The 26,820-nt window shown below is 43.6% G+C and overlaps 1 protein-coding gene across 24 annotated transcripts; it reads left to right on the top strand.

Annotated features, from left to right (window-relative positions):
* Positions 1-758: 758 nt before the first annotated feature.
* LOC110508089 (amyloid protein-binding protein 2) lies at positions 759-26,565 on the top strand. 24 transcript variants are annotated; one of them, XR_005039948.1, is made up of 15 exons: positions 762-1,626; positions 3,901-3,989; positions 5,141-5,292; positions 5,574-5,697; positions 7,147-7,315; positions 7,639-7,728; positions 8,365-8,432; positions 9,707-9,812; positions 11,571-11,695; positions 12,287-12,372; positions 14,424-14,614; positions 14,771-14,936; positions 19,860-20,560; positions 23,967-24,062; positions 25,684-26,565. XR_005039948.1 is itself a non-coding variant. In XM_036964682.1 (13 exons), exons 1-13 carry the CDS (start codon positions 1,489-1,491, stop codon positions 16,466-16,468), a joined length of 1,509 nt encoding a protein of 502 aa, XP_036820577.1. In that variant the 5' UTR covers positions 759-1,488; the 3' UTR covers positions 16,469-16,509. The 24 variants fall into 24 exon arrangements, 17 of the variants coding, with proteins under 17 accessions (XP_036820577.1, XP_036820571.1, XP_036820566.1 ...); XR_005039949.1 differs by lacking the exon at positions 25,684-26,565 and adding an exon at positions 24,587-24,726; XR_005039947.1 differs by lacking the exon at positions 25,684-26,565 and having other exon boundaries at positions 23,967-24,726.
* Positions 26,566-26,820: the final 255 nt, after the last annotated feature.

Raw genomic sequence — 26,820 nt, 5'->3', positions numbered from 1 at the left:
ACCAGATTAAAGACATTAAATATGTGCATGTCACCCACAAACTGTCCCGGAAGAAAGCGAAAGTATGTCACGAATGGCACCCTATTCCCAATGACCAGCGAGACTGCAAAAAAGTAAACCAAGAACGCCACCTAATCTGTGCCAAAGATTTTGTATTATACCTATCCTGTACCAACGATATTTTATCACATGTCCTGTACCAACGACATTGTATTTTACCTGTCCTGTACCAACTGCATCGTATTCCACCTGTCCTGTACCAACGACATTGCATTATACCTATCCTCTACCAAAGTGGCCTGTACCAGTACCCGACAGAAGGTGGCAACCGCAGGCGCATTCCAAAAAAATCTATCGCCCATTGCTCGGTGAAGTCATTGGTCGGGAGCTTCGTTTACAGTTTTTTGGGGGGGCGGATTCGATTCTGCTGATCCGAAAGGCACTACTCGTGACGTCAGCAGTAACCCGCGCCGCACTGTTATGTTGTCAACAAGGCAGCATGGTGCATCGTCCAGAAACATACATTTATTTAACATAAAATTATATTTTTGAATTTTCTAACTAGTTTTAATTGGGAAGCCAACTAAAGCGTTTTTATACAAATGTTAAAAAAAACATTTGAAAACACAAAACCCTTCTCATTACTACACGTGCTTAATTTACGTAACTGTTGTTTTGAGCTGACTTCAACGTCCGACAGAGCAGGACTCCTGGCTCACGCCAAGTTCCATAATCGAATGCAATACACGCATACACGGGCGCCATTAATCGAACCCCCTCATCGGTCTGGAGCAGAGAGAGAGCGCAGTACAGGACAAAACATGGGATTATGACAGCCAGTGGTTGTGTTTGTGCAATCCCCTTGAATCGTTCTCTGTTTTCCTCTGAGTTGGAAGCAAAATGGTGTATGAGGAGTCGCAGAGAAAGTGTTTTTACACCAATTAGGTAGTGAAGAGTATGTAGTGAGAGTTTGGAACGAAGATGTTTAAAACTAAACCAAGATAGACCACAACCCGTCGTTTCAAATGGGGACACATGAGTCATAGTGGGCAGAACAAGCAAGGACGAGTTAGCGAGATCGAATTGGCGCGGTCTAGTATTATTTTAGCATATTTCCATTGGGGAACGCATACTCTGAAGTAAGCGCGTACAATAACTAATTTGTCCTTTCACGCCTTCAAAACACGCAATTTTCGGGGAAAACTTGGACAAAGGGTCAAATCTACCAAACTAAATCCACTCTGTTCGTCAAAAAAGGTATACAGATCAAATGTTTCATCGATGAGGTAAATTAGCAGGATATCGGCCAAAATCCCATCTCGTTCTATCTTCTCCCACTGCCAAGTCTCCCAGTTTCTCCTCACTACCATATTTGGTAGTGAGCGGAAACGCCAAGCGGATGCTTCTCATTTATACATGTGGTGAAATATCTGTGTCGTTATTCTATCTGTGGTTGGAAGTAGTCTGTTGCTGAAGAAGGAAAACAATATGGCGGCGGTGGAGCTAGACTGGATCCCTGAAACACTGTACAACACTGCTATATCTGCAGTGGTGGACAACTACAGTCGATCTAGAAAGGACATTCGCTCCCTTCCTGAAAATATACGGTTTGATGTGTACTATAAGGTAAGGACTGTCACTGTTTGGCCAAACTTTAGCTAGTTAGTCTATTGTGATTTTTTATTTTTTATTAATTTTTATAGCTTGCTACCGTTAGCTAAATTAGTTAGCTCAGTTTACTTGTTTGTTATTGTGCCTAGCTAGCTAACATTAGCTCGCTAGTTGTTTACTCAAACAAAAAATAAGCTTGTTAGGAGACAGACATTATGCTTCACATTTTGTGGAATAAAGAACTTCACTAGCTGAAGTGTTTCCACAATTGTATTTGGTTCAGCAGCAGCAAAGTCTGTGTGCCCAGGTTATGAGGCCACATTGTTGAAAAAAACTAAGAAAGTTACAGCCAAAAACAATAGATAAATAATTTCATAATATTAATATAATACAAGTTTATCATAATAGTAAGAACAAATGTCATTAATCACGGACAGACTGGTTCTCAATAATCAATGGCATATTGTCCCTGACAGAGTTCCCGTGCATTGTAATCACATCGTGTTAAACGAACGTGTTTTTTAATTGACATTAAGTTGCAGTAATGAGGTGTTTTCAGAGCGGGGCAGAGAAGATAACAGATGAGACATGTTTCAGTTAAAGTTCAATGTTAACGTATTTATTTAGTAAATAATACTGCCATCGTCGTGGAGGCAGGGGACATTCAGAAAGTATTCAGACCCACATTTTGATGTTACAGCCTTTATTCTAAAATGGATTAAATCAATCTACAGACAATACCCCATAATGACCACGCAAAAACAGGTCTAGACATTTTTTCAAATGTATACAAAAAAAATGGAAATCATATTTACATAAGTAGTCAGACCCTTTACTCAGTACTTTGTTGAAGCACCTTTGGCAGCGATTGCAGCCTCAAGTCTTCTTGGCTATGACGCTACAAGCTTGGCACACGTGTATTTGGGGCTTCTCCCATTCTTCTCTGTAGGTCACTCAAGCTCTGTCAGCTCCTCTCAAGGTCTGTCAGCTGCACAGCTATTTTCAGGTCTCTACATCAATGTTTGATGTGGTTCAAGTCCGGGCTTTGGCTGGGGCCCACTTAAGGACATTTAGAGACTTGTCCCAAAGCCACTCCTGCGTTGTCTTGGCTGTGTGCTTAGGGTTGTTGTCTTGTTGGAAGGTGAACCTTTGCCCCAATCTGAGATCCTGAGCACTCTGGAGCAGGTTTTCCTCAAGGATCTCTCTTTACTTTGTGCTATTAATCATTCCCTTGATCCTGACTAGTCTCCCAGTCCCTACCACTGAAAAACATCCCCACAGCATGATTCTGCCACCACCATGCTTCACCGCAGGGATGGTGCGAGGTTCCCTCCAGAAGTCAGGCCAAAGAGTTCAATCTTGGTTTCATCAGACCAGAGATTCTTATTTCTCATGGTCTTAGTCTTTAAGTGCCTTTTGGCAAACTCCAAGCGGGCTGTCATGTGCCTTTTACGCATGTCTGGCCACTCTACCATAAAGGTCTGATTGGTGGAGTGTTGCAGAGATGGTTGTCCTTCTGGAAGGTTCTCCCATCTCCACAGGGAACTCTAGAGCTCTGTAAGAGTGACCATCAAGTTCTTGGTCACCTCCCTGACCAAGGCCCTTCTCCCCCGATTGCTCAGTTTGGCCGGCGGACAGCTCTAGGAAGTGTGTTGGTGGTTCCAAGCTTCTTCCATTTAAGAATGATGGAGGCCACTATGTTCTTGGACCTTCAATGCTGCAGACATTTTCTTGGTACCCTTCCCCAGATCTGTCCCTCAAGACAATCCTGTCTCGGAGCTCTACTGACAATTCCTTTGATCTCATGGCTTGGTTTTTGCTCTGACATGCACCGTCAACTGTTGGACCTTATATAGACAGGTGTGTCCCTTTCCAAATCATGTCCAATCAATTGCATTTACCACAGGTGGACTCCATCTCAAGGAGGATCAATGGAAACAGTCATTTTTAATACATTTACAAAAATGTCTAAACCTGTTTTCGCTTTGTCATTATGGGGTGTTGTGTGTAGATTGATGGGAAATAACGATTTTTAATCAATTTTAGAATAAAGGCTGTAATGTAACAATGTGGAAAAAGTCAAGGGGTCTGAATACTTTCCGAATGCACCGTACCTGTAGCCCACGTGCACTGTATCTGATGCTGTCTGGACAAAAACAGCAATATTGTGCAACTGCAGCCTGCAATTCAGGGCATTCCTGTATGTGGGCATTCCTGCGCCCCTCCCCCACTCGAGGATCCTATTTGGTTTCTCCACCTCAAAAGGTTTCTCTCCTCTCTTGCTCTCAGCTATACCAACAGGGCCAGCTATGCCAGCTGGGAGGGGAGTTCTGTGAGCTGGAGGTTTTTGCCAAAGTTCTGCGAGCTTCTGACAAAAGGTAAGGTACCAAATGGACCGGGTCGTTACCCCACACACACACACAAAGACAGTCGGTGTTTCCTTTCCACTATCCGTCTCTGAGGTGGTTCCTCAAAAGACCCCCTGAAACAAGGTCTGCACCCAAAATGGCACCCTATTCCCTATATAGTGCACTACTTTTAACCCAAATGGCACCCCTTTTCTAAAGTAGTGCACTATGTAGGGAATAGGGTGCTATGACATTACCTACCTAAGGCCACTGCAGTTTGAGAGTGGAGTCACCCACACACTCTGTCCTGCCTTGTTTTACACCACTCTGACATGATGTGTAGTGAAGGTGACCTGCTGAGACACATGCTGCCTGGCTGGACTGACTGAGTGGTTTATGACCAGAGAGAACGAGAGAGAGAGAGAGAGAGAGGGAGGGAGTGAAAGAAAGTGTGTGTGTGTCACTCACCCCTAAAAAGATGACTCCTGTCTCATGACTGTGGGTCATGCAGCTTGGCCTTCAGTGATGGGGGAAGAACATCGATACAATAACCTATCTTGATATTATTCTGGATGATATTATATCCAGACTTTGACTCCCCAGTATCGATTTGGTAACAATAGTTTTACCTGTGCCAAATCTCCGGCGTTATTCATCCTATAGCTTGTTCTCTCATCTTCTTAAAAAAATAAAAAATAGTTTTCAGCACTTTTATTTCCATGACTGATCAAAACTAATTTTCTCCTGGCTCTCTCTCTCTCTGCAGCAGAGTGAACAATACGTTATGAAACATCAAATTGCAATAAAATCACAGTGTCGAATCGCAATACATATCGCACAACGTGTCGCATCGGGAACCTAAGTGTGGTGGATATGGTATCGTGATGTCGCTGGCATTTCCCAGCCTTAGTTCACACTGTTAACCGGTGTGGTGTTGTGCCAAAAAGTCCCCAGGTATTTCAGACTAATGGCAGTCCTAATGTACCCCCCCCCCCCCCCCCCACTTAAAATGTTGATGTGTTAAACTGTCTAGTCTGCTTCAGGTTGTAGAGCTTTGGTTTTTAGTGCGAACACCCCTCGCTCTCATCCGGAGACTTTTCTCGGCTTCTATTATCCCCTTTAATATGTCAAATGAAAGCTTTAAAAAAAAAAATCCTTAGCTACTCTGTCCCTCCTACCAGACACCTGCTACACCACTGTTTCCAGGCCCTGATGGACCATGGCGTGAAGGTGTCCTTCGTCCTGGCCAACTCCTTCAGCCGTCGCTGCTCCTACATCGCAGAGTCAGACGCCCACGTCAAAGAGAAGGCCATTCAGTTCGGCTTCATTTTAGGTAAGTCGAAGAAGCCATGTCCCAAATGGCATCCTATACCGTATATAGTGCACTACTTTTGACCAGAACTCGTAGGGCTCTGGTCAAAAGTAGTGCACTATATAGGGAATACGGTGCCATTGGGGACACACACAACATGGCTATCTTATCCATCTTCTGAAATACTCGGTACAACTGCAAACAAGATGACTTGCAACACCCCACTACCATACTGTGGTCTGAGGCTATCTGGGAGGTACCCCAGTTGATACTTTGTTGTTATGGTCGGTTCTGTCCTCTAGGTGGCTTCCTGTCTGACGCAGGCTGGTACTGTGATGCAGAGAAGGTGTTCCTGTCGTGCCTGCAGCTGAGCACGCTCCACGACGAGGTGCTGCACTGGTACCGAGCTGTGGAGTGCTGTGTCAGGTAGGTCCTAGCTGTGTCTGGCTGGCTGGTTGTCTGTTCTTGTCTGGCTGGCTGGTTGTCTGTTCTTGTCTGGCTGGCTGGCTGGCTGTCTGTTCTTGTCTGGCTGGCTGGCTGGCTGTCTGTTCTTGTCTGGCTGGCTGGCTGTCTGTTCTTGGCTGGCTGGCTGTCTGTTCTTGTCTGGCTGGCTGGCTGGTTGTCTGGCTGGCTGGCTGGCTGTTCTTGTCTGTGGCTGGCTGGTTGGCTGTTCTTGTCTGTGGCTGGCTGGCTGGCTGTTCTTGTCTGTGGCTGGCTGGCTGGCTGTTCTTGTCTGTGGCTGGCTGGCTGGCTGTTCTTGTCTGGCTGGCTGGTTGGCTGTTCTTGTCTGGCTGGCTGGTTGTCTGTTCTTGTCTGGCTGGCTGGCTGGTTGTCTGTTCTTGACTGGCTGGCTGGCTGGCTGGTTGTCTGTTCTTGTCTGGCTGGTTCTCTGTTCTTGTCTGGCTGGCTGGCTGGTTGTCTGTTCTTGTCTGGCTGGCTGGTTGTCTGTTCTTGTCTGGCTGGCTGGTTGTCTGTTCTTGTCTGGCTGGCTGGCTGTTCTTGTCTGGCTGGTTGTCTGTTCTTGTCTGGCTGGTTCTCTGTTCTTGTCTGGCTGGCTGGCTGGTTGTCTGGCTGGCTGGCTGGTTGTCTGTTCTTGTCTGGCTGGTTGTCTGTTCTTGTCTGGCTGGTTGTCTGGCTGGCTGGCTGGTTGTCTGTTCTTGTCTGGCTGGCTGGCTGGCTGGTTGTCTGGCTGGCTGGCTGGTTGGTTGTCTGTTCTTGGCTGGCTGGTTCTCTGTTCTTGTCTGGCTGGCTGGCTGTTCGTGTCTGGCTGGATAGCTAGCTGTCTGGCTGTCCTTGTCTAGCTGTCCTTGTCTAGCTGTCCTTGTCTAGCTGTCCTTGTCTAGCTGGCTAGCTGTCCTTGTCTAGCTGTCCTTGTCTAGCTAGCTGGCTGGCTGTCCTTGTCTAGCTGTCCTTGTCTAGCTAGCTAGCTGTCCTTGTCTGGCTGGCTGGCTGTTCTTGTCTGGCTGGCTGGCTGTTCTTGTCTGGCTGGCTGGCTGGCTGTTCTTGTCTGGCAGGCTGTTCTTGTCTGTTGTCTGGCTGGCTGTATGTTCGTGTCTGGCTGGCTGTCTGTTTGTGTCTGGCTGGCTGTCTGTTTGTGTCTGGCTGGCTGTCTGTTTGTGTCTGGCTGGCTGTCTGTTTGTGTCTGGCTGGCTGTCTGTTTGTGTCTGGCTGGCTGTCTGTTTGTGTCTGGCTGGCTGTCTGTTCGTGTCTGGCTGGCTGTCTGGCTGGCTGTCTGTTCGTGTCTGGCTGGCTGTCTGTCCTTGTCTGGCTGTCTGTAATAGTTTCTGAATAAAGGTGTTCTAGCTCGAGTTAATTTTCCTCATTGCTGGTAGGTACAGGAGCCTCTTTCCCTCATCTGTTCTCTGTGTTCCTCAGGCTGCTCCATGTCCGTAATGGGAACTGTAAATACCATCAGGGAGAAGAGACATTCAAGCTGGCCCAGTCCTACATGGACAAACTAGCCAAACACGGTCACCACGCCAACAAAGCAGCCCTGTATGGAGAGCTGTGTGCCTTGCTCTTTGCCAAGAGTCACTACGATGAGGTAGGCTTTTATTTTTATTTCTTCACAAAATCTCTTTTCAAACCAAAGCTTTTTCAAACTTACTCCGGTAGTAAAAAAAAAAAAAACTGTTAGTCATATTTTGTGTGCGAGCCATACAGGATATTGTTCTCCCTACACTACCAGAAAATGCTAAACGTCAGGCCCGAGGAGGCTAGCAAGAAACTTTGGATATAGAAAGTCCTTTTTTTGTTGTTGATCAGACTGATTTTTGAAGTCACCGGATAAGAGCATCTACTTAAATGACCCCCCCCAAAAAAATGTAAATAATGATGAGTCTTGTTTCCTGCTCCTGTGTGTCGAAGGCCTACAGGTGGTGTATAGAAGCCATGAAGGAGATCACAGAGGGCCTGCCTGTCAAAGTGATGGTGGATGTCCTCAGGCAAGCCTCCAAGGTAACAGCAATGTTATGGAGTCGGTGGCTGTGGCTCAAAAAAGGCACTGCGTTTGACCAGGACTCATTTTTTTTGGCACACTCTGTTCTGGTTGAAAAGTAGTGTCCTAATAGAGGCAATTGTGGGTGTTCAATTTTGGGTCACACGCGAAATGTTATGTGGGACGGTGTTGTTTGAGACGCTGTGGAAATATTAGTGACCGAGACATGGTTTGCTAAAGGATAACATCAACCCTATTCCGTCCCCTTTCCCTCGGGGAAGGAACTAGCCTTGTATACATACAATATAAGCAGCTGTGTCTGTGGCTGACCGCAGAACAGGAGGTAATATAGAGAGACTAGAACACAATTCATTCATTTTTTTTCCAGAAGAAACTTCAGTTGTGGCAGGTCTGATAAGAGAAAGGTAAATAGATATATGAGCTTTGGTCAATGTAGTGCACTATAGTAGGTGGAAGGAGTAACAGGGCATTTATCTGTGTCCTATTTTGATGATTGTAAAAAAAGAAGAAATGGCAATAAATATTTTGTAGAAAAAAACAAGTAGTGCACTATATACGGACTAGGTTTAAATATGGGACGCAGTCGGAGAATACAGGGTAACGTCTGCTTGGCTGTGTGTCTCTCTTTTTAACAGGCCTGTGTTGTGAAGAGGGAGTTCAGGAAAGCCGAACAGCTGATTAAACACGCTGTGTTTCTGGCACGGTATGACTTCCTTGTTTTTATGGACTCCTTTTTATGGTAACACTTTTTATATTTTAATGTGTCCTTTTATAAATCCTTTTATAGGTTGGCCTAATATATATTTATTACATTACATTACATGCACATTACATGCACATCCTTTTATAGGTTGGCCTATATATATTTATTTTATTTTATTTTATTACATTACATTACATTACATTACATGCACACATTGTGTATACCAAACATTAAGAACACCTTCCTAATATTGAGTGGCACCTCCGTTCTCCCTCAGACCAGCCTCAAATCGTTGGGCACGGACTCTACAAGGTGTCCAAAGCGTTCCACAGGGATGCTGGTCCATGTTGACTCCACAAGGTGTTGAAAGCGTTCCACAGGGATGCTGGCCCATGTTGACTCTACAAGGTGTTGAAAGCGTTCCACAGGGATGCTGGTCCATGTTGACTCTACAAGGTGTTGAAAGCGTTCCACAGGGATGCTGGCCCCATGTTGACTCTACAAGGTGTTGAAAGCGTTCCACAGGGATGCTGGCCCCATGTTGACTCTACAAGGTGTTGAAAGCGTTCCACAGGGATGCTGGCCCATGTTGACTCTACAAGGTGTTGAAAGCGTTCCACAGGGATGCTGGCCCCATGTTGACTCTACAAGGTGTTGAAAGCGTTCCACAGGGATGCTGGCCCCATGTTGACTCTACAAGGTGTCCAAAGCGTTCCACAGGGATGCTGGTCCATGTTGACTCTACAAGGTGTTGAAAGCGTTCCACAGGGATGCTGGCCCCATGTTGACTCTACAAGGTGTTGAAAGCGTTCCACAGGGATGCTGGCCCATGTTGACTCCAATGTTTCCCACACAGTTGTGTCAAATTGGCTGGATGTCCTTTGGGTGGTGGCCCATTCTTGATACACACTCATGGAAAATTCCCAGCAGTTCTTGACACAAACCGGTGCGCCTGGCACCTACTACCAAACCCCTTTCAAAGACACTTTAATATTTAGTCTTGTCCATTCACCCTCTCAATGGCACACAGACACAATCCATGTCTCAATTGTCTCAAGGCTTAAAAATCCTTCTTTAACTTGTCTCCTCCTCTTCATCTACACTGATTTGAAGTGGATTTAACAGGTGACATAATGGATCGTAGCTTTCACCTGATCAGCCTGTCATGGAAAGAGCAGGTGTTCTTAATGGCTCTCTCTCTCTCGCTCTCTCTCGTTCTCTGTCTCTCTCTCTCTCTCTTTAATTATTCGTGTTCCTGGATCACTCTGTTTCAGGGAGCATTTTGGACAAAAGCATCCTAAATACTCAGACACTCTTCTGGACTATGGCTTCTACCTCCTGAACGTAGATAACATCTGCCAGTCAGTGGCCATCTACCAGGTGGGTTATTCATATCGACTATACACTATCCTTTTTATCTAGGGTGGCAACATTTCACAACTTTCCCCAAATCCTGGTTAGACAATTCCTGGAATCAGGGGGGAAAAAATCAGGAAAATCTGGGAATTTGGGGAAAGTTGCCAGAGTTTTTCAACCCTAAAATCCCCTTTTTAGTTAGTTCCCTGGTCAAAAGTAGCTCACTAGTTCACATCCAGAAGGCGAGGTCAGTACAGGTGCATCAAAGCAGGGACCGAGAGACTGAAAAACAGCTTCTATCTCAAGACCATCAGACTGCTAAACAGCCACCACTAACATAGAGTGGCTGCTGCCAACACACTGACTCAACTCCAGCCACTTTAATAATACAAAATGAGATGTAATAAATGTATCACTAGCCACTTTAAACAATGCCACTTATTATAATGTTTATATACCCTACATTACTCATCTCATATGTTGTTACTCTACTCTATACCATCTTACCTATGCCGTTCGGCCATCGCTCATCCATATATCTTTATGTACATATTCTTATTAATTCCTTTACACTTGTGTGTGTTTAAGGTAGTTGTTGTGAAATTGTTAGATTACTTGTTAGATATTACTGCACGGTCGGAACTAGAAGCACAAAGCATTTCGCTACACTCACATTAACATCTGCTAACCATGTGACCAATAAAACCGGGATTTGATTTGACTACATCCATATGCTGGTTTCTCTCTCTCTCTCTGTCTCTCTCTGTCTCTCTCTCTCTCTGTCTCTCTGTCTCTCTCTCTCTCTCTCTCTCTCTCTGTCTCTCTCTCTCTCTGTCTCTCTCTCTCTCTCTGTCTCTCTCTCTCTCTCTCTGTCTCTCTCTCTGTCTCTCTCTCTGTCTCTCTCTCTCTATCTCTCTCTCTCTGTGTCTCTCTCTCTGTGTCTCTCTCTCTGTGTCTCTCTCTCTCTCTCTGTCTCTCTCTCTGTCTCTCTCTGTCTCTCTCTCTCTCTGTCTCTCTCTGTCTCTGTCTCTCTCTCTATCTCTCTCTCTGTGTCTCTCTCTCTGTGTGTCTCTCTCTCTCTCTGTGTCTCTCTCTCTCTCTCTGTGTCTCTCTCTCTCTCTGTGTCTCTCTCTCTCTCTGTGTCTCTCTCTCTCTCTCTCTCTCTCTGTCTCTCTCTCTCTCTCTGTCTCTCTCTCTCTCTCTCTCTCTCTGTCTCTCTCTGTCTCTCTCTCTATCTCTCTCTCTGTGTCTCTCTCTCTGTGTGTCTCTCTCTCTCTCTGTGTCTCTCTCTCTCTCTCTGTGTCTCTCTCTCTCTCTGTGTCTCTCTCTCTCTCTCTGTCTCTCTCTCTTTCTCTCTCTCTGTCTCTCTCTCTCTCTCTGTCTCTCTCTCTCTCTCTGTCTCTCTCTGTCTCTCTCTCTGTCTCTCTCTCTGTCTCTCTCTCTGTCTCTCTCTATCTCTCTCTCTCTGTGTCTCTCTCTCTGTGTCTCTCTCTCTGTGTCTCTCTCTCTGTGTCTCTCTCTCTGTGTCTCTCTCTCTCTCTCTCTGTCTCTCTCTCTGTCTCTCTCTGTCTCTCTCTCTCTCTGTCTCTCTCTGTCTCTGTCTCTCTCTCTATCTCTCTCTCTGTGTCTCTCTCTCTGTGTGTCTCTCTCTCTCTCTGTGTCTCTCTCTCTCTCTCTGTGTCTCTCTCTCTCTCTGTGTCTCTCTCTCTCTCTGTGTCTCTCTCTCTCTCTCTCTCTGTGTCTCTCTCTCTGTCTCTCTCTCTCTCTTTCTCTCATGTGCAGACAGCTCTGGACATCAGACAGTCTGTATTTGGGGGGAAGAACATCCACGTAGCGACGGCTCACGAAGACCTGGCTTACTCCTCCTACGTACACCAGTACAGCTCAGGGAAATTCGCCAACGCTCTGTGAGTAGCTACCCCGTTCCTTCCTCTACTACTCCTGGACTGGCTTTGACCCTGCTAGATAATTACGTTAAAAATCTGCATCCTAAAAGGCCTCCTATTCCCTAATATAGTGCACTACTGTTGACAAGAGGGAATAGGGGTGTCGGGGGTGAACTATGACATGGATAAGGTGCCATTTTTGGGACGCAGACTTGAATAATTTTTCTGTCATTTCCGTAGTTTGCTGGTACTGTAAAAGTCTCTAGTCACTCAAGGTTACTGCAGGTGTAACGCTCAGGGCGTGTACCTTTTTTTTTTAATGGGAATAGAAGCACAATGAAGGAATAGGAACTAGGAATAGTCTATTCTGATGAAGATATAGCATAAGGACAAGAGGAAGGATTGTAAAAAGGTTTCGTCTGTCATTTTGTAGTGTGGCAGAACCCACCCTTCATGTGTATGTTTGGTCAGTACCCCTCATCTCCTCCTAACCCTCAAATACCTAGTATACATAGTACTTCAGAAGTAATCTGTTTTCTTGGAAATGTTTTTTCTGTTCTGAGCAGTGTGTCTAAGTGTCAGCCTCTTACTCAATCATTTTTGTTTCTCCAGATTTCATGCAGAACGAGCCATAGACATCATAACTCACATTCTCCCTGAAGACCATCTACTACTGGCCTCCTCCAAGAGGGTCAAAGGTGATCCCCCCCCAGTCTAAATCGCTGAGTCACTCCAAGCTGGCATCTGAGTCATCACAGTGCTGTGTAGTGCCTCTGGAGCGTGGCTTTGAGCACAGTCAGTCATGAGATGAGGAGAAACGGCAAAGTCCTTTCTGACTACTCTTCCTAGAAGGATTTATCGAGATGTTATCGACTGTTTCTAGCTCATGGCCAGATTGTGTGGATGTTGGTCGTGTGATGTGTAATCATATACAGGTGAAGTCGGAGGTTTATGTACACCTTAGCCAAATACATTTAAACTCAGTCTTTCACAATTCCTGACATTTAATCCTAGTAATAATTCCCTGTTTTAGGTCAGTTAGGATCACCACTTTATGTTAAGAATGTGAAATGTCAGAATAATGGTAGCTTTTATTTCTTTCATCACATTCCCAGTGGGTCAGAAGTTTAAATACACTCAATAAATATTTGGTAGCATTGCCTTTGAATTGTTTAACTTGGGTCAAATGTTTCGGGAAGCCATCCACAAGCTTCCCACAATAAGTTGGGTGAATTTTGGCCCGTTCCTCCTGACAGAGCTGGTGCAACTGAGTCAGGTTTGTAGGCCTCCTTGCTCACACACGCATTTTCAGTTCTGCCCACAAATGTTCTATGGGATTGAGGTCAGGGCTTTGTGATGGCCACAATACCTTGACTTTGTTGTCTTTAATATATTTTGCCACAACTTTGGAAGTATGCTTGGGGTCATTGTCCATTTGGAAGACCCATTTGCGACCAAGTTTTAACTTCCTGACTAATGTCTTGATGTTGCTTCAATAAATCCACAATTTTCCTACCACACGATGCAATCTATATTGTGAAATGCACCAGTCCCTCCTGCAGCAAAGAACCCCACAACATGATGCTGCCACCCCCGTGCTTCAAGGTTGGGATGGTGTTCTTCAGCTTGCAAGCCACCGCCTTTCTCCTCCAAACATAGCGATGGTCATTATGGCCAAATAGTTCTATTTTAGTTTCATCAGACCAGAGGACATTTCTCCAAAAAGTATGATCTTTGTCCCCATGTGCAGTTGCAAACCGTAGTCTGGCTTGTTTATGGCGGTTCTGGAGCAGTGTCTTCTTCCTTGCTGAGCGGCCTTTCAGGTTATGTCGATATAGGACTCGTTTTACTGTGGATATAGATACTTTTGTACCTGTTTCCTCCAGCATCTTCACATGGTCCTTTGCTGATGTTGGGATTAATCTCTAGAAGACAGAATGCGTCTCCTTCCTGAGCAGTATGACGGCTGCGTGGTCCCATGGTGTTTATGCTTGCATACTATTGTTTGTACAGATGAACATGGTACCTTCAGGCATTTAGAAATTGCTCCCAGGGATGAACCAGACTTGTGGAGGTCTGCAATTTTGTTTCTGAGGTCTTGGCTGATTTCTTTCGATTTTCCCATGTCGTCAAGCAAAGAGGCACTGAGTTTGAAGGAAGGCCTTGAAATACATCCACAGGTACACCTCCAATTGACTCAAATGATGTCAATTAGCCTATCAGAAGCTTCTAAAGCCATGACATCCTTTTCTGGAATTTTCCAAGCTGTGTAAAGGCACAATCAACTTAGTGTATGTAAACTTCTGACCCACTGGAATTGTGACACAGTGAAATAATCTGTGAAAAATTACTTGTCATTCACAAAGTAGATGTCCTAACCGACTTGCCAAAACTATAGTTTGTTAACAAGAAATTTGTGGAGTGGTTGAAAAATGAGGTTCAATGACTCCAACTTAAGTGTATGTAAACTTCTGACTTCAACTGTACATATTACTGCCTCCCCCAGCTCTGATCCTGGAGGAGATCGCCATCGACTGCCACAACAAGGAGACGTCTGTATCTAACCCTATATTTCCTCCCCACCCAGCTCTGATCCTGGAGGAGATCGCCATCGACTGCCACAGCAAGGAGACGTCTGTATCTAACCCTATATTTCCTCCCCACCCAGCTCTGATCCTGGAGGAGATCGCCATCGACTGCCACAGCAAGGAGACGTCTGTATCTAACCCTATATTTCCTCCCCACCCAGCTCTGATCCTGGAGGAGATCGCCATCGACTGCCACAACAAGGAGACGGAGGAACGCCTGCTGCAGGAGGCCTATGACCTGCACCTGTCCTCTCTACAGCTGGCCAAGAAAGCCTTCGGAGAGTTCAACGTCCAGACAGCCAAACACTACGGAAACCTGGGACGGCTCTACCAGTCCATGAGGAAGTTCAAGGTTAGTTGGGGGGGGGGGGGGGGACACACACACTGCTGTCCAATGGTAGTGCTGCAGCCCCTGAAAGCAGCAATTTGATCACCTGATACACTACTTTCTCTACCGCTGTCTGTCCTACCTCTCTCTCTCCACACCATTTTAAACTGTGTGTTGTAGGAGGCTGAAGAGATGCACATCAAGGCCATCCAGATCAAGGAGCAGCTTCTGGGGCAGGAGGACTATGAGGTGGCTCTGTCTGTGGGTCATCTGGCCTCGCTCTATAACTATGACATGAACCAGTATGAAGATGCTGAGAGACTCTACCGACGGTCCATCTCCATTGGTAAGTGTACATGATGATAAAGCGGAAACATGTTTTTTAGAAATGTTTGCAAATAATAGATAAACGGATACCTTATTTGCGTAAATATTCAGACCCTTTGCTATGAGACTTGAAATTGAGCTCAAGTGCATCCTGTTTCCATTGATCATCCTTGAGATGTTTACCTGTGGTCAATTTAATTGGACATGATTTGGAAAGGCACAGACCTGTCTATATAAGGTCCCACGGTTGACAGTGCATGTCAGAGCAATGAGGTCCATAGAGCTCTGAGACAGGATCGTGTCGAGGGCACAGATCTGGGGAAGGGTACCAAAAAATGTCTGCAGCGTTGAAGGTCCCCAAGAACACAATGGCCTCCATAATTCTTAAATGGAAGAAGTTTGGAACCACCAAGACCCTTCCTAGAGCTGGCCGCCCGGCCAAACTGAGCAATCGGGGGAGAAGGGCCTTGGTCAGGTGACCAAGAATCTGACTTGTCACTCTGACAGAGCTTAAGAGTTCCTCTGTGGAGATGGGAGAACCTTCCAGAAGGACAACCAACTCTGCAGCACTCCACCAATCCGGTCTTTAAGGTAGAGTAACCAGACGGAAGTCACTCCTCAGTAAAAAGGCACATGACAGCCCACTTGGAGTTTTCCAAAAGGCACCTAAAGGATGTCGACCAGGAGAAACAAGATTCTCTGGTCTGATGAAACCAAGATTGAACCCTTTGACCTGAATACTTAGAGTTACGTCTGGAGGGAACCTGGCACCATCCCTACGGTGAAGCGTGGTGGTGGTGGCACCATCCCTACGGTGAAGCGTGGTGGTGGCACCATCATGCCGTGGGGATGTTTTTCAGAAGCAGGGACTGGGAGACTAGTCAGGATCGAGGGGAAAGATGAATGGAGCGATCCTTGATGAAAACCTGCTCCAGAGTGCTCAGCACCTCAGATTGGGGTGAAGGTTCACCTTCCAACAGAACAACGACCCTAAGCACACAGCCAAGAAAATGCAGGAGTGGCTTCGGGACAAGTCTCTGAATGTCCTTGAGTGGCCCAGCCAGATCCCGGACTTGAACCTGATCAAGCATCTCTGGAAAGACCTGAAAATAGCTGTGCAGCAACGCTCCCCATCCAACCTGACAGAACTTGAGAGGATCTGCAGATAAGAATGGGAGAAACTACAGGTGTGCCAAGCTTGTAGCGTCCTACCCAAGAAGACTTGAGGCTGTAATTGCTTTCAAAGGTGCTTCAACAAAGTACTGAGTAAAGGGTCTGACTACTTAAGTAAATGTCATATTTCCATTTGTTTAATACATTTGCAAACATTTCTAAAAAAAAAACGTTTTTTTGCTTTGTCATTGTGTGTTGATGAGGGGGGATAATGCAATACATTTTAGAATAAGGCTGTAACGTTACAAAATGTAGAAAAAGTCCAGGGGTCTAAATACTTTCTGAATGCACCGATGTACAGTACCAGTCAAAGGTTTGGACACACCTACTCATTCAAGGGTTTTTCTTTATTTTACTATTTTCTACATTGTAGAATAATAGTGAAGACATCAACACTATGAAATGACACAAATGGACTCATGTAGAAACCAAAAAGTGTTAAACAAATCAAAATATATTTGAAGTTCTTCAAAGTAGCCACCCTTTGCCTTGATGACAGCTTTGCACACTCTTGGCATTCTCTCAACCAGCGTCATGAGGTAGTCACCTGGAATGCATTTCAATGAACAGGTGAGCCTTGTTAATTGAATTTGTTTTGTATATATTTTTTAATTAATAAAAAATGAAAAGCGGAAGTATCTTGAGTCAAGTATTCAACCCTTTTTTTATTTTGGAAAGTTCCGGAGTAAAATGTGCTTACAAATCATATAAGTTGCATTTAATCTTTATTTAACTAGGCAAGTCAATTAAGAACAAATTCTTATTTTCAATGACGGCCTACACCGGACGACATTGGACCGATTGTGGGACTCCCAATCACGGCCGGTTGTGATACGGCCTGGAATCAAACCCGGGTATATAATGACGCACTGAGGACTAGTACCCTACACATTCAATCTGTCCCTCAACCGAGCAGGGAATTTCAACCTCAAAAAAACAGGGAGGTTTTTCAATGCCTTGCAAAAAAGGGCACCGATTGGTAGATGTGGAAAAAAACACACAAAAAAACAGACATTGATTATCCTTTTGAGCATTGTTACGGTATTAATTACACTTTGGGTAGTGTATCAATACACCCAGTCACTACACAGATCCTAACTCAGTTGCTGGAGAGGAGGGAAACCGCTCAGGGATTTCACCATGAGGCCAATGGTCACTTTTTAAAACAGTTACAGAGTTTAATGGCTATGATATATGAGGATGGATAAACAACATTGTAGTTACTCCACAATACTAACTTAAATGAGTGAAAAGAAGGAAGCCTGTACCGAATAAAAAAAATATTTAAAAACATGTGTTGTGTTTGCAACATGGTACTTAAGTAATACTGCAAAAAAATGTGGCAAAGAAATTATTTTTGTTGTCCTGAATAGAAAGCGTTATGTTTGGGGCAAATCCAACACATCACTGAGTACAATCTTCAGATGTTTATGCGTAGTTGTGGCTGCATCATGTTATGGGTATGTTTGTCAGCAGCAAGGACCAGGGAGGGTTTTTTGGGGTGTTGAAAATAATTAGAATACAGCTATGCACAGGCAAAATCCTAGAAGAAAACCTGGATCACTCTGCTTCCCACCAGACACTGGGAGATGAATTCACCTTTCAGCAACACAATAACCTAAAACACAAGGCCAAATATACAGTGCCTTGCGAAAGTATTTGGCCCCCTTGAACTTTGTGACGTTTTGCCACATTTCAGGCTTCAAACATAAAGATATAAAACTGTATTTTTTTTGTGAAGAATCAACAACAAGTGGGACACAATCATGAAGTGGAACAACATTTATTGGATATTTCAAACATTTTTAACAAATCAAAATCTGAAAAATTGGGCGTGCAAAATTATTCAGCCCCCTTAAGTTAATACTTTGTAGCGCCACCTTTTGCTGCGATTACAGCTGTAAGTCGCTTGGGGTATGTCTATCAGTTTTGCACATCGAGAGACTGAAATTTTTTCCCATTCCTCCTTGCAAAACAGCTCGAGCTCAGTGAGGTTGGATGGAGAGCATTTGTGAACAGCAGTTTTCAGTTCTTTCCACAGATTCTCGATTGGATTCAGGTCTGGACTTTGACTTGGCCATTCTAACACCTGGATATGTTTATTTTTGAACCATTCCATTGTAGATTTCGCTTTATGTTTTGGATCATTGTCTTGTTGGAAGACAAATCTCCGTCCCAGTCTCAGGTCTTTTGCAGACTCCATCAGGTTCTCTTCCAGAATGGTCCTGTATTTGGCTCCATCCATCTTCCCATCAATTTTAACCATCTTCCCTGTCCCTGCTGAAGAAAAGCAGGCCCAAACCATGATGCTGCCACCACCATGTTTGACAGTGGGGATGTGTGTTCAGGGTGATGAGCTGTGTTGCTTTTACGCCAAACATAACGTTTGGCATTGTTGCCAAAAAAGTTCAATTTTGCCTTCATCTGACCAGAGCACCTTCTTCCACATGTTTGGTGTGTCTCCCAGGTGGCTTGTGGCAAACTTTAAACAACACTTTTTATGGATATCTTTAAGAAATGGCTTTCTTCTTGCCACTCTTCCACAAAGGCCAGATTTGTGCAATATACGACTGATTGTTGTCCTATGGACAGAGTCTCCCACCTCAGCTGTAGATCTCTGCAGTTCATCCAGAGTGATCATGGGCCTCCTGGCTGCATCTCTGATCAGTCTTCTCCTTGTATGAGCTGAAAGTTTAGAGGGACGGCCAGGTCTTGGTAGATTTGCAGTGGTCTGATACTCCTTCCATTTCAATATTATCGCTTGCACAGTGCTCCTTGGGATGTTTAAAGCTTGGGAAATCTTTTTGTATCCAAATCCGGCTTTAAACTTCTTCACAACAGTATCTCGGACCTGCCTGGTGTGTTCCTTGTTCTTCATGATGCGCTTTTAACGGACCTCTGAGACTATCACAGTGCAGGTGCATTTATACGGAGACTTGATTACACACAGGTGGATTGTATTTATCATCATTAGTCATTTAGGTCAACATTGGATCATTCAGAGATCCTCACTGAACTTCTGGAGAGAGTTTGCTGCACTGAAAGTAAAGGGGCTGAATAATTTTGCACGCCCAATTTTTCAGTTTTTGATTTGTTAAAAAAGTTTGAAATATCCAATAAATGTCGTTCCACTTCATGATTGTGTCCCACTTGTTGTTGATTCTTCACAAAAAAATATGGTTTTATATCTTTATATTTGAAGCCTGAAATGTGGCGAAATGTGGCAAAAGTTCAAGGGGGCCGAATACTTTCGCAAGGCACTGTACACTGGAGTTGTTTACCAAGACGACATTGAATGTTCCTTAGTGGCCTAGTTACAGTTTTGACTTAAATCGTCTTGAAAATCTATGGCAAAACTTGAAATTGGCTTCCTATCAATGATCAACAACCAACTTGACAGAGTTTGAAGAATTTTTAAAGAATAATGGGCAAATGTTGCACAATCCAGGTATGCAAAGCTCTTAGACTTACCCAGAAACCCTCACAGCTGTAATGATTATAACATGCATTGACTCAGGGTTGAGAATTTAACTAATCAAAATATATTTGTGTTTAATTTTTTTTAAATAAATGTTAGAATTTTTCTTTAAAAATGTCAAAGTATTTTGTTTTAGATCGTTGACAAAAAAAAGACAATCAAATCCATTTTTAATCTCACTTTTGCGACACAACAAAATAAATCAAGAGGTGTGAATACTTCTCTGATGCCACATGCTTGTGTCGGTCTTCTGTTTTTGTTTTTACTCGTGGTTTATCTTTCCCCTGTCAGGTAAGAAACTATTCGGCGAGGGCTACAGCGGTCTGGAGTACGACTACCGGGGGCTGATCAAACTCTACAACTCAGTAGGGAACTATGAGAAGGTGTTTGAGTATCACAACGTCCTGTCCAACTGGAACCAGCTCCGGGATAGGCAGTTTGCTGTGGCGGACGCCCTAGAGGATGTTAATACTAGTCCCCAGCAGACACAGGAAGTGGTACAGACCTTCCTACTGGCCCAGAGCTATGGGCCTTCACGAGCCTGCCTGGGCTGAGACACACACACACACACAGCAAGAAGCATCCAGGATGGGACCAGCCCCCCCTCACACCAATCCAAGGAGCTAACTATTTATTTGACTTCTCTAAGAAGAGAACAGAGATTTTTCCAAAAGTTACGTTTCATCTTGGAAATCTCACAAACCGCCACTTTTTTTTCCTTTTTTTTTTTAAAGTTAATTTTCTTACTTTTGTCTTTTTTTAAATTTTAATTTGGGGGTTTTGATAACTTATTTTGTATCTGAACCAGTGTAGCTCTGACCACCAGGAGAATACACTGTGCCTCACTGTCACTCTCTCCATAGGAGACATGGAATACCCTACTATATTATTTTGTCACCGCAGCCCCCTCGTCGTAGTCAACGGCCAGGGGATAGTGCGTCGTTTAGGACGCAGACTGAGAAAAATGTTTTTACCCAGGTGTCACCACAAAGGTAGGACAATTTAAACTCAAATGTGCCATGATTTATATACGTATACACACCATGACTGATAGGGGGCGCTGTGTTGAAGTCACGTGCCAACAACATGGGTCAACAACCATTGTAAAAAAAAAAAATGGAGGCTAAAGAAATGCATTAACGTCTACATTTTGTTTTTGCCACAGATATTCAACTAAACACCTTAATTTTTTTTGTTTTAAGTTCTAATGTTACTGTCCCCACTACAACAAAATTCCTAAATACATGTGATTTTTGTCCTTGAGAGACATTGTTAATTGAAATACTGAAGAATTCCATTCATTCCTATGGAGGACTGCTTCTTCTGTACTAATATGGAGGACTGCTTCTTCTGTACTAATATGGAGGACCAGTGGCTTCAAAAGCCTCTCATTGGCCAATACACAACATCTATACATCAATGGCCAATACACAGCGTCTATACATCAATGGCCAATACACAGCGTCTATACATCAATGGCCAATACACAGCGTCTATACATCATTGGCCAATACACAGCGTCTACACATCATTGGCCAATACACAGCGTCTATACATCAATGGCCAATACACAGCGTCTATACATCAATGGCCAATACACAGCGTCTATACATCAATGGCCAATACACAGCATCTATACATCAATGGCCAATACACAGCATCTATACATCAATGGCCAATACACAGCATCTATACATCAATGACCAATACACAGCATCTATACATCATTGGCCAATACACAGCATCTATACATCAATGGCCAATACACAACATCTACACATCATTGGCCAATACACAGCATCTATACATCATTGGCCAATACACAGCATCTACACATCATTGGCCAATACACAGCATCTATACATCATTGGCCAATACACAGCATCTATACATCATTGGCCAATACACAGCATCTATACATCAATGGCCAATACACAGCATCTATACATCATTGGCCAATACACAGCATCTATACATCATTGGCCAATACACAGCATCTATACATCATTGGCCAATACACAGCATCTATACATCATTGGCCAATACACAGCATCTACACATCATTGGCCAATACACAGCATCTATACATCAATGGCCAATACACAGCATCTATACATCATTGGCCAATACACAGCATCTATACATCATTGGCCAATACACAGCATCTATACATCATTGGCCAATACACAGCATCTACACATCATTGGCCAATACACAGCATCTATACATCATTGGCCAATACACAGCATCTATACATCATTGGCCAATACACAGCATCTATACATCAATGGCCAATACACAGCATCTATACATCATTGGCCAATACACAGCATCTACACATCATTGGCCAATACACAGCATCTATACATCATTGGCCAATACACAGCATCTACACATCATTGGCCAATACACAGCATCTATACATCATTGGCCAATACACAGCATCTATACATCATTGGCCAATACACAGCATCTACACATCATTGGCCAATACACAGCATCTATACATCATTGGCCAATACACAGCATCTACACATCATTGGCCAATACACAGCATCTATACATCATTGGCCAATACACAGCATCTATACATCATTGGCCAATACACAGCATCTATACATCATTGGCCAATACACAGCATCTACACATCATTGGCCAATACACAGCATCTACACATCATTGGCCAATACACAGCATCTACACATCATTGGCCAATACACAGCATCTACACATCAATGGCCAATACACAGCATCTACACATCAATACACAGCATCTATACATCAATGGCCAATACACATCATCTATACATCAATGGCCAATACACAGCATCTATACATCATTGGCCAATACACAGCATCTATACATCAATGGCCAATACACAGCATCTACACATCAATACACAGCATCTATACATCAATGGCCAATACACAGCATCTATACATCATTGGCCAATACACAGCATCTATACATCAATGGCCAATACACAGCATCTATACATCATTGGCCAATACACAGCATCTATACATCAATGACCAATACACAGCATCTATACATCATTGGCCAATACACAGCATCTATACATCAATGGCCAATACACAGCATCTACACATCATTGGCCAATACACAGCATCTACACATCAATACACAGCATCTATACATCAATGACCAATACACAGCATCTATACATCATTGGCCAATACACAGCATCTATACATCAATGGCCAATACACAGCGTCTATACATCAATGGCCAATACACAGCGTCTATACATCATTGGCCAATACACAGCATCTACACATCATTGGCCAATACACAGCATCTATACATCAATGGCCAATACACAGCACCTATACATCAATGGCCAATACACAGCATCTATACATCAATGGCCAATACACAGCATCTATACATCAATGGCCAATACACAGCATCTACACATCAATGGCCAATACACAGCATCTACACATCATTGGCCAATACACAGCATCTATACATCATTGGTCATGAGCTTGTGACTAATACAGTGAACAATATTGTAGGTTTAACCCATCAATTTGTTGTATTCTAAAACAAACACTTCAGTTCCTTTTTACAGATGAACTCTGGTCTTTGAAAGTATGGGAGGTCATTTGTTTTGAAGGATGGATTTGACTTTTAAATTATTTTTTAAAATTTTTATTTTTAGACCATTTGTTGGAGGGGGATAGTAATCAGTGGGTTTAATGTTACTCTAGTCACATGACTTTTTATTTTTGTTTCATTTAATATTGCTTTCCATGCAGCGTAGTTCTGACATAGCTTAATTTAAATGACAATATTATAATTTATATGCAGTGTGTTGTTTTTTTTGTTGTTTTTTTTAAAGCCCAATGCTATGATTTCAGAAGGATGAGCCAAATTGATTTGTGACCTAAGGTGGGAGACCAGTGTCCTCTCAGCACCATCCTGCAGCCTCAAAAGGCCCCCCCCCCCCTCTTTTTTACATTGTAGTGAGTTTACAAGCCTGCCTCGTCAGAACCACATTGGAAGTGTGTAGGGGTTGACATTGGGTTAAATGACAGACTTTTTTTTTTCTCGCTTTTTCTAGATTACATGTCACACCTTTTTGTCTAACTGTGGAGTCAATGTTTTTTCTCCCTCCCTCTAAAAGCGCTGTAGGTATCTGGATGTCTGTTTTTTTTTTTTGTGCTCGTAGTGTGTCTGCCGGAGGCAGTGTTACTACTGTCTGCCCCATGCTGAAGTCCAAGCCTTAACCCTTAAAGGACACCCAGCTGCAGCAGTGCTCTGACCTTCTCGGGCTCCAACTACTCATCTTTGTACGCCTTCTATGCTTGCTACTAACCCCCCCCCCCCCCCCCTCCCCCTCCAACCCTCCTTTTCTTGTAACAACCTGACAGGCTGTCTGTGGGAAAAGCATAAGACTTCACCTCAAGACCTTAACTATTGGAGTAGACATTACAGTACCTACCTGCCAGGGACCATTTGACCAGCAGGTAATTAACCTTTTTTTTTTTATTTAACGAGGCAAGTCAGTTCAGAACAGATTCATATTTACGCTGACGGCCTAGGAACAGTGGGTTAACGACTGATTTCTACCTTGTCAGCTCGGTTGATTTTGATCCAGCAACCTTTCGGTTATTGGCACAACGCTCTAACCACTAGGCTACCCTGCCGCCTCCCTAATGCTGCTACAAGGTCTCAAGTGACCAAGTGACCACTCTCTCTCTAGAACTAAACATCTATTCTAGAACTAAACATCTATTCTAGAACTAAACCTCTATTCTAGAACTAAACCTCTATTCTAGAACTAAACATCTATTCTAGAACTAAACCTCTATTCTAGAACTGTGGAAGGAATGAAATAGAACACAACCAGACCATATTATAGACACCTTTTTGGAATGTGTGTGCGGGAAGACCTTTTTTTTTTTTTATATATATAAAGATGTGTGTGTATCATGTGACAAAATAGTGGTGGTCCACAATGTGACCTGCTGTGTTTTTTTTTTTTTGAAAGGGAACAAGAGACCAGCTGGGTTGAGGAGAGGGTGTGTGGGGGAAGGGGACTTCCTGGTTTGATAGAGATGGATGACGAGTGTAAAGGAAAAAGATAAATAAAGCTGTGAGCTCTAAAAATAAAAAAGTGGAAGTACAGTTCTCTCTGAGTCGCTAGATGTTGTATTCTTCTATCAAATCACTAACATGTTTTGATGACTTAAATGACGTAATTCTATCTATGTACTGAACACAATTCAAAAGGCAGTCGCACATCTAAGCAATCTTCTTTTTTTTTTGCAGGTGCGTGACAACAGTTTGGAACAAGATGAAGGAAAAAAGGAAACGGCACACTGCTCTTGATAGTATCGCTGATCTTTACGTGTCGGCCTCAACCTCTGACGAAGGCCGTGAGGGTCGACATGTAAAGCTGATTCAAGAGCAGTGATACCATCAAGAGCAGTGTGCCGTTTTCATTTTTCCTTCATCTGTGTACTGAACAAAAATATAAACACAACATGTGAAGTGTTGGTTTTCATGTTTCATGAGCTGAAATATAAAAAAAATCCCAGAAATGTTCCATATTCTCAAAAAAAAGCTTATTTATCTCAAATGTTCTGCACAAATTTAGTTTACATCCCTGTTAGTGAGTATTTCTCCTTTGTCAAGATAATCCATCTACCTGTCAGATGTGACATATCAAGAAGCATCATTACACAGGTGCAGCTTGTGCTGGGGACAATTAAATGCCACAGATGTCTCAAGTTGAGGGAAAGTGCAATTGGCATGCTGACTACAGGAATGTCCACCAGAGCTGTTTTGCCAGATAAATGTTATGTTAATTTCTCTACCATAAGTCGCCTCCGTCATTTTAGAGATATTGGCATTACGTCCAACCGGCCTCACAACCGCAGGCCACGTGGAACCACGCCAGCCCAGGACCTCCACATTTGTCTTCTTAACCTGAAGGGTTATCTGAGACCAGCCACCCGATGAAACTGGGGGTTTGCACAACCCAAAGAATTTCTGTAAGAAACCGTCTCAGGGAAGCTCATCTGAGTGTTTGTCGTCCTCACCAGGGTCTTGACCTGACTGCAGTTTGACGTCGTAACCCACTAGGGTCTCACCTTCGATGGCCACTGGCACGCTGGACAAGTGTGCTCTTCGCGGACGAATCCCAGTTTCAACTGTGCTCCTGTCCAACATTGTGAACAGAGTGCCCCATGCTGACGGTGGGGTTATGGTAAGGGCAGGCCAACGGACACAACTGCATTATATGGATACCGTGACCAGATCCTGAGGCCCATTGTCGTGACATTTCATCCGTCGCCATCACCACACTTCCAGTTCCCAACGATATCCAGCGATTTTAGCACAGCCATTGAAGAGGAGTGGGACATCATTCCCGCAGGTCACAATCAACAGCCTGATCAACTCCATGTGAAGGAGATGTGTTGTGCTGCATGAGGAAAATGGTGGGTCACACCAGATACGGACTGGTTTTCTGATCCACGCCCCCTACCTTTTTAAAGTTATCAGTATTCACAGTCATGTGAAATCCATAGATTAGGGCTTAATGAATTTTTCAATTGACTGATTTCTTTATATCAACTAACTCCAATAAAATCTTAGCAATTGTTGGATGTTTTATATTTTTGTTCAGTGTAGATGAGTAATTGACATACTAGTCATTTAAAGGGATCAGATTCGATACACTAACTTCTTAGTAAAGGACAACATTATTCACTACACTGACATCTCTCCAGTCCACAACTCTTTATTTACTCGTTGCGTTACAGTGGGGTGGGGGGGGGAAGAAACATGTATTCTAGTGGGTGGGCCTCTGACCTTCTAAGCCCACCCATGACTGCGCCCCTGCACAGTCATGTGAAATCCATAGATTTATTTTTTATGACTTTTTTTCAGTTGACTGATTTTCCTTTTTATATGAACTGTAACTGAGTAAAAATCGTTAATTGTTTCATGTTGCGTTTAAAAAAATTTAAAAAATGTTGTTCAGTAAAAATGGTTTCTCTGTCCAGATCACAATGCGTGTGACTACCTCCGGAGGTGGTCAGGAAGATCAGATCACATTCAGTGTCTTTTTAATTGTTCAGACCGGTCAACAAACAACAAAAATATCAGGAGGATCTAATCAGAATCAGAACAAAGAACGCAAGTTAGAACCAGGAACAAATACTTTGAAACCAGTTTAAAAATAAACATAACTTTCAATAAATTTGGTATAAATACAGT

The sequence above is a fragment of the Oncorhynchus mykiss genome, chromosome 27, assembly GCF_013265735.2.
Source record: "Oncorhynchus mykiss isolate Arlee chromosome 27, USDA_OmykA_1.1, whole genome shotgun sequence".
Classification (NCBI taxonomy): domain Eukaryota; kingdom Metazoa; phylum Chordata; class Actinopteri; order Salmoniformes; family Salmonidae; genus Oncorhynchus; species Oncorhynchus mykiss.
The sequence above is the reverse complement of the archived record's forward strand: the minus strand, read 5'-3'. Positions and strand labels throughout refer to the sequence as shown.

Excerpts from the sequence above, each read along its gene's own strand:
- LOC110508089 (XM_036964666.1), top strand. The coding sequence starts at position 20,875 with ATGGAGGACTGCTTCTTCTGTACTAATATGGAGGACTGCTTCTTCTGT. Across the intron at positions 22,328-22,376 it reads CCAATACACAGCATCTACAC|ATCAATGGCCAATACACAGC; the intron begins ATCAATACACAG and ends CATCATCTATAC. Across the intron at positions 22,979-23,062 it reads CCAATACACAGCATCTATAC|ATCATTGGTCATGAGCTTGT; the intron begins ATCAATGGCCAA and ends CAGCATCTATAC.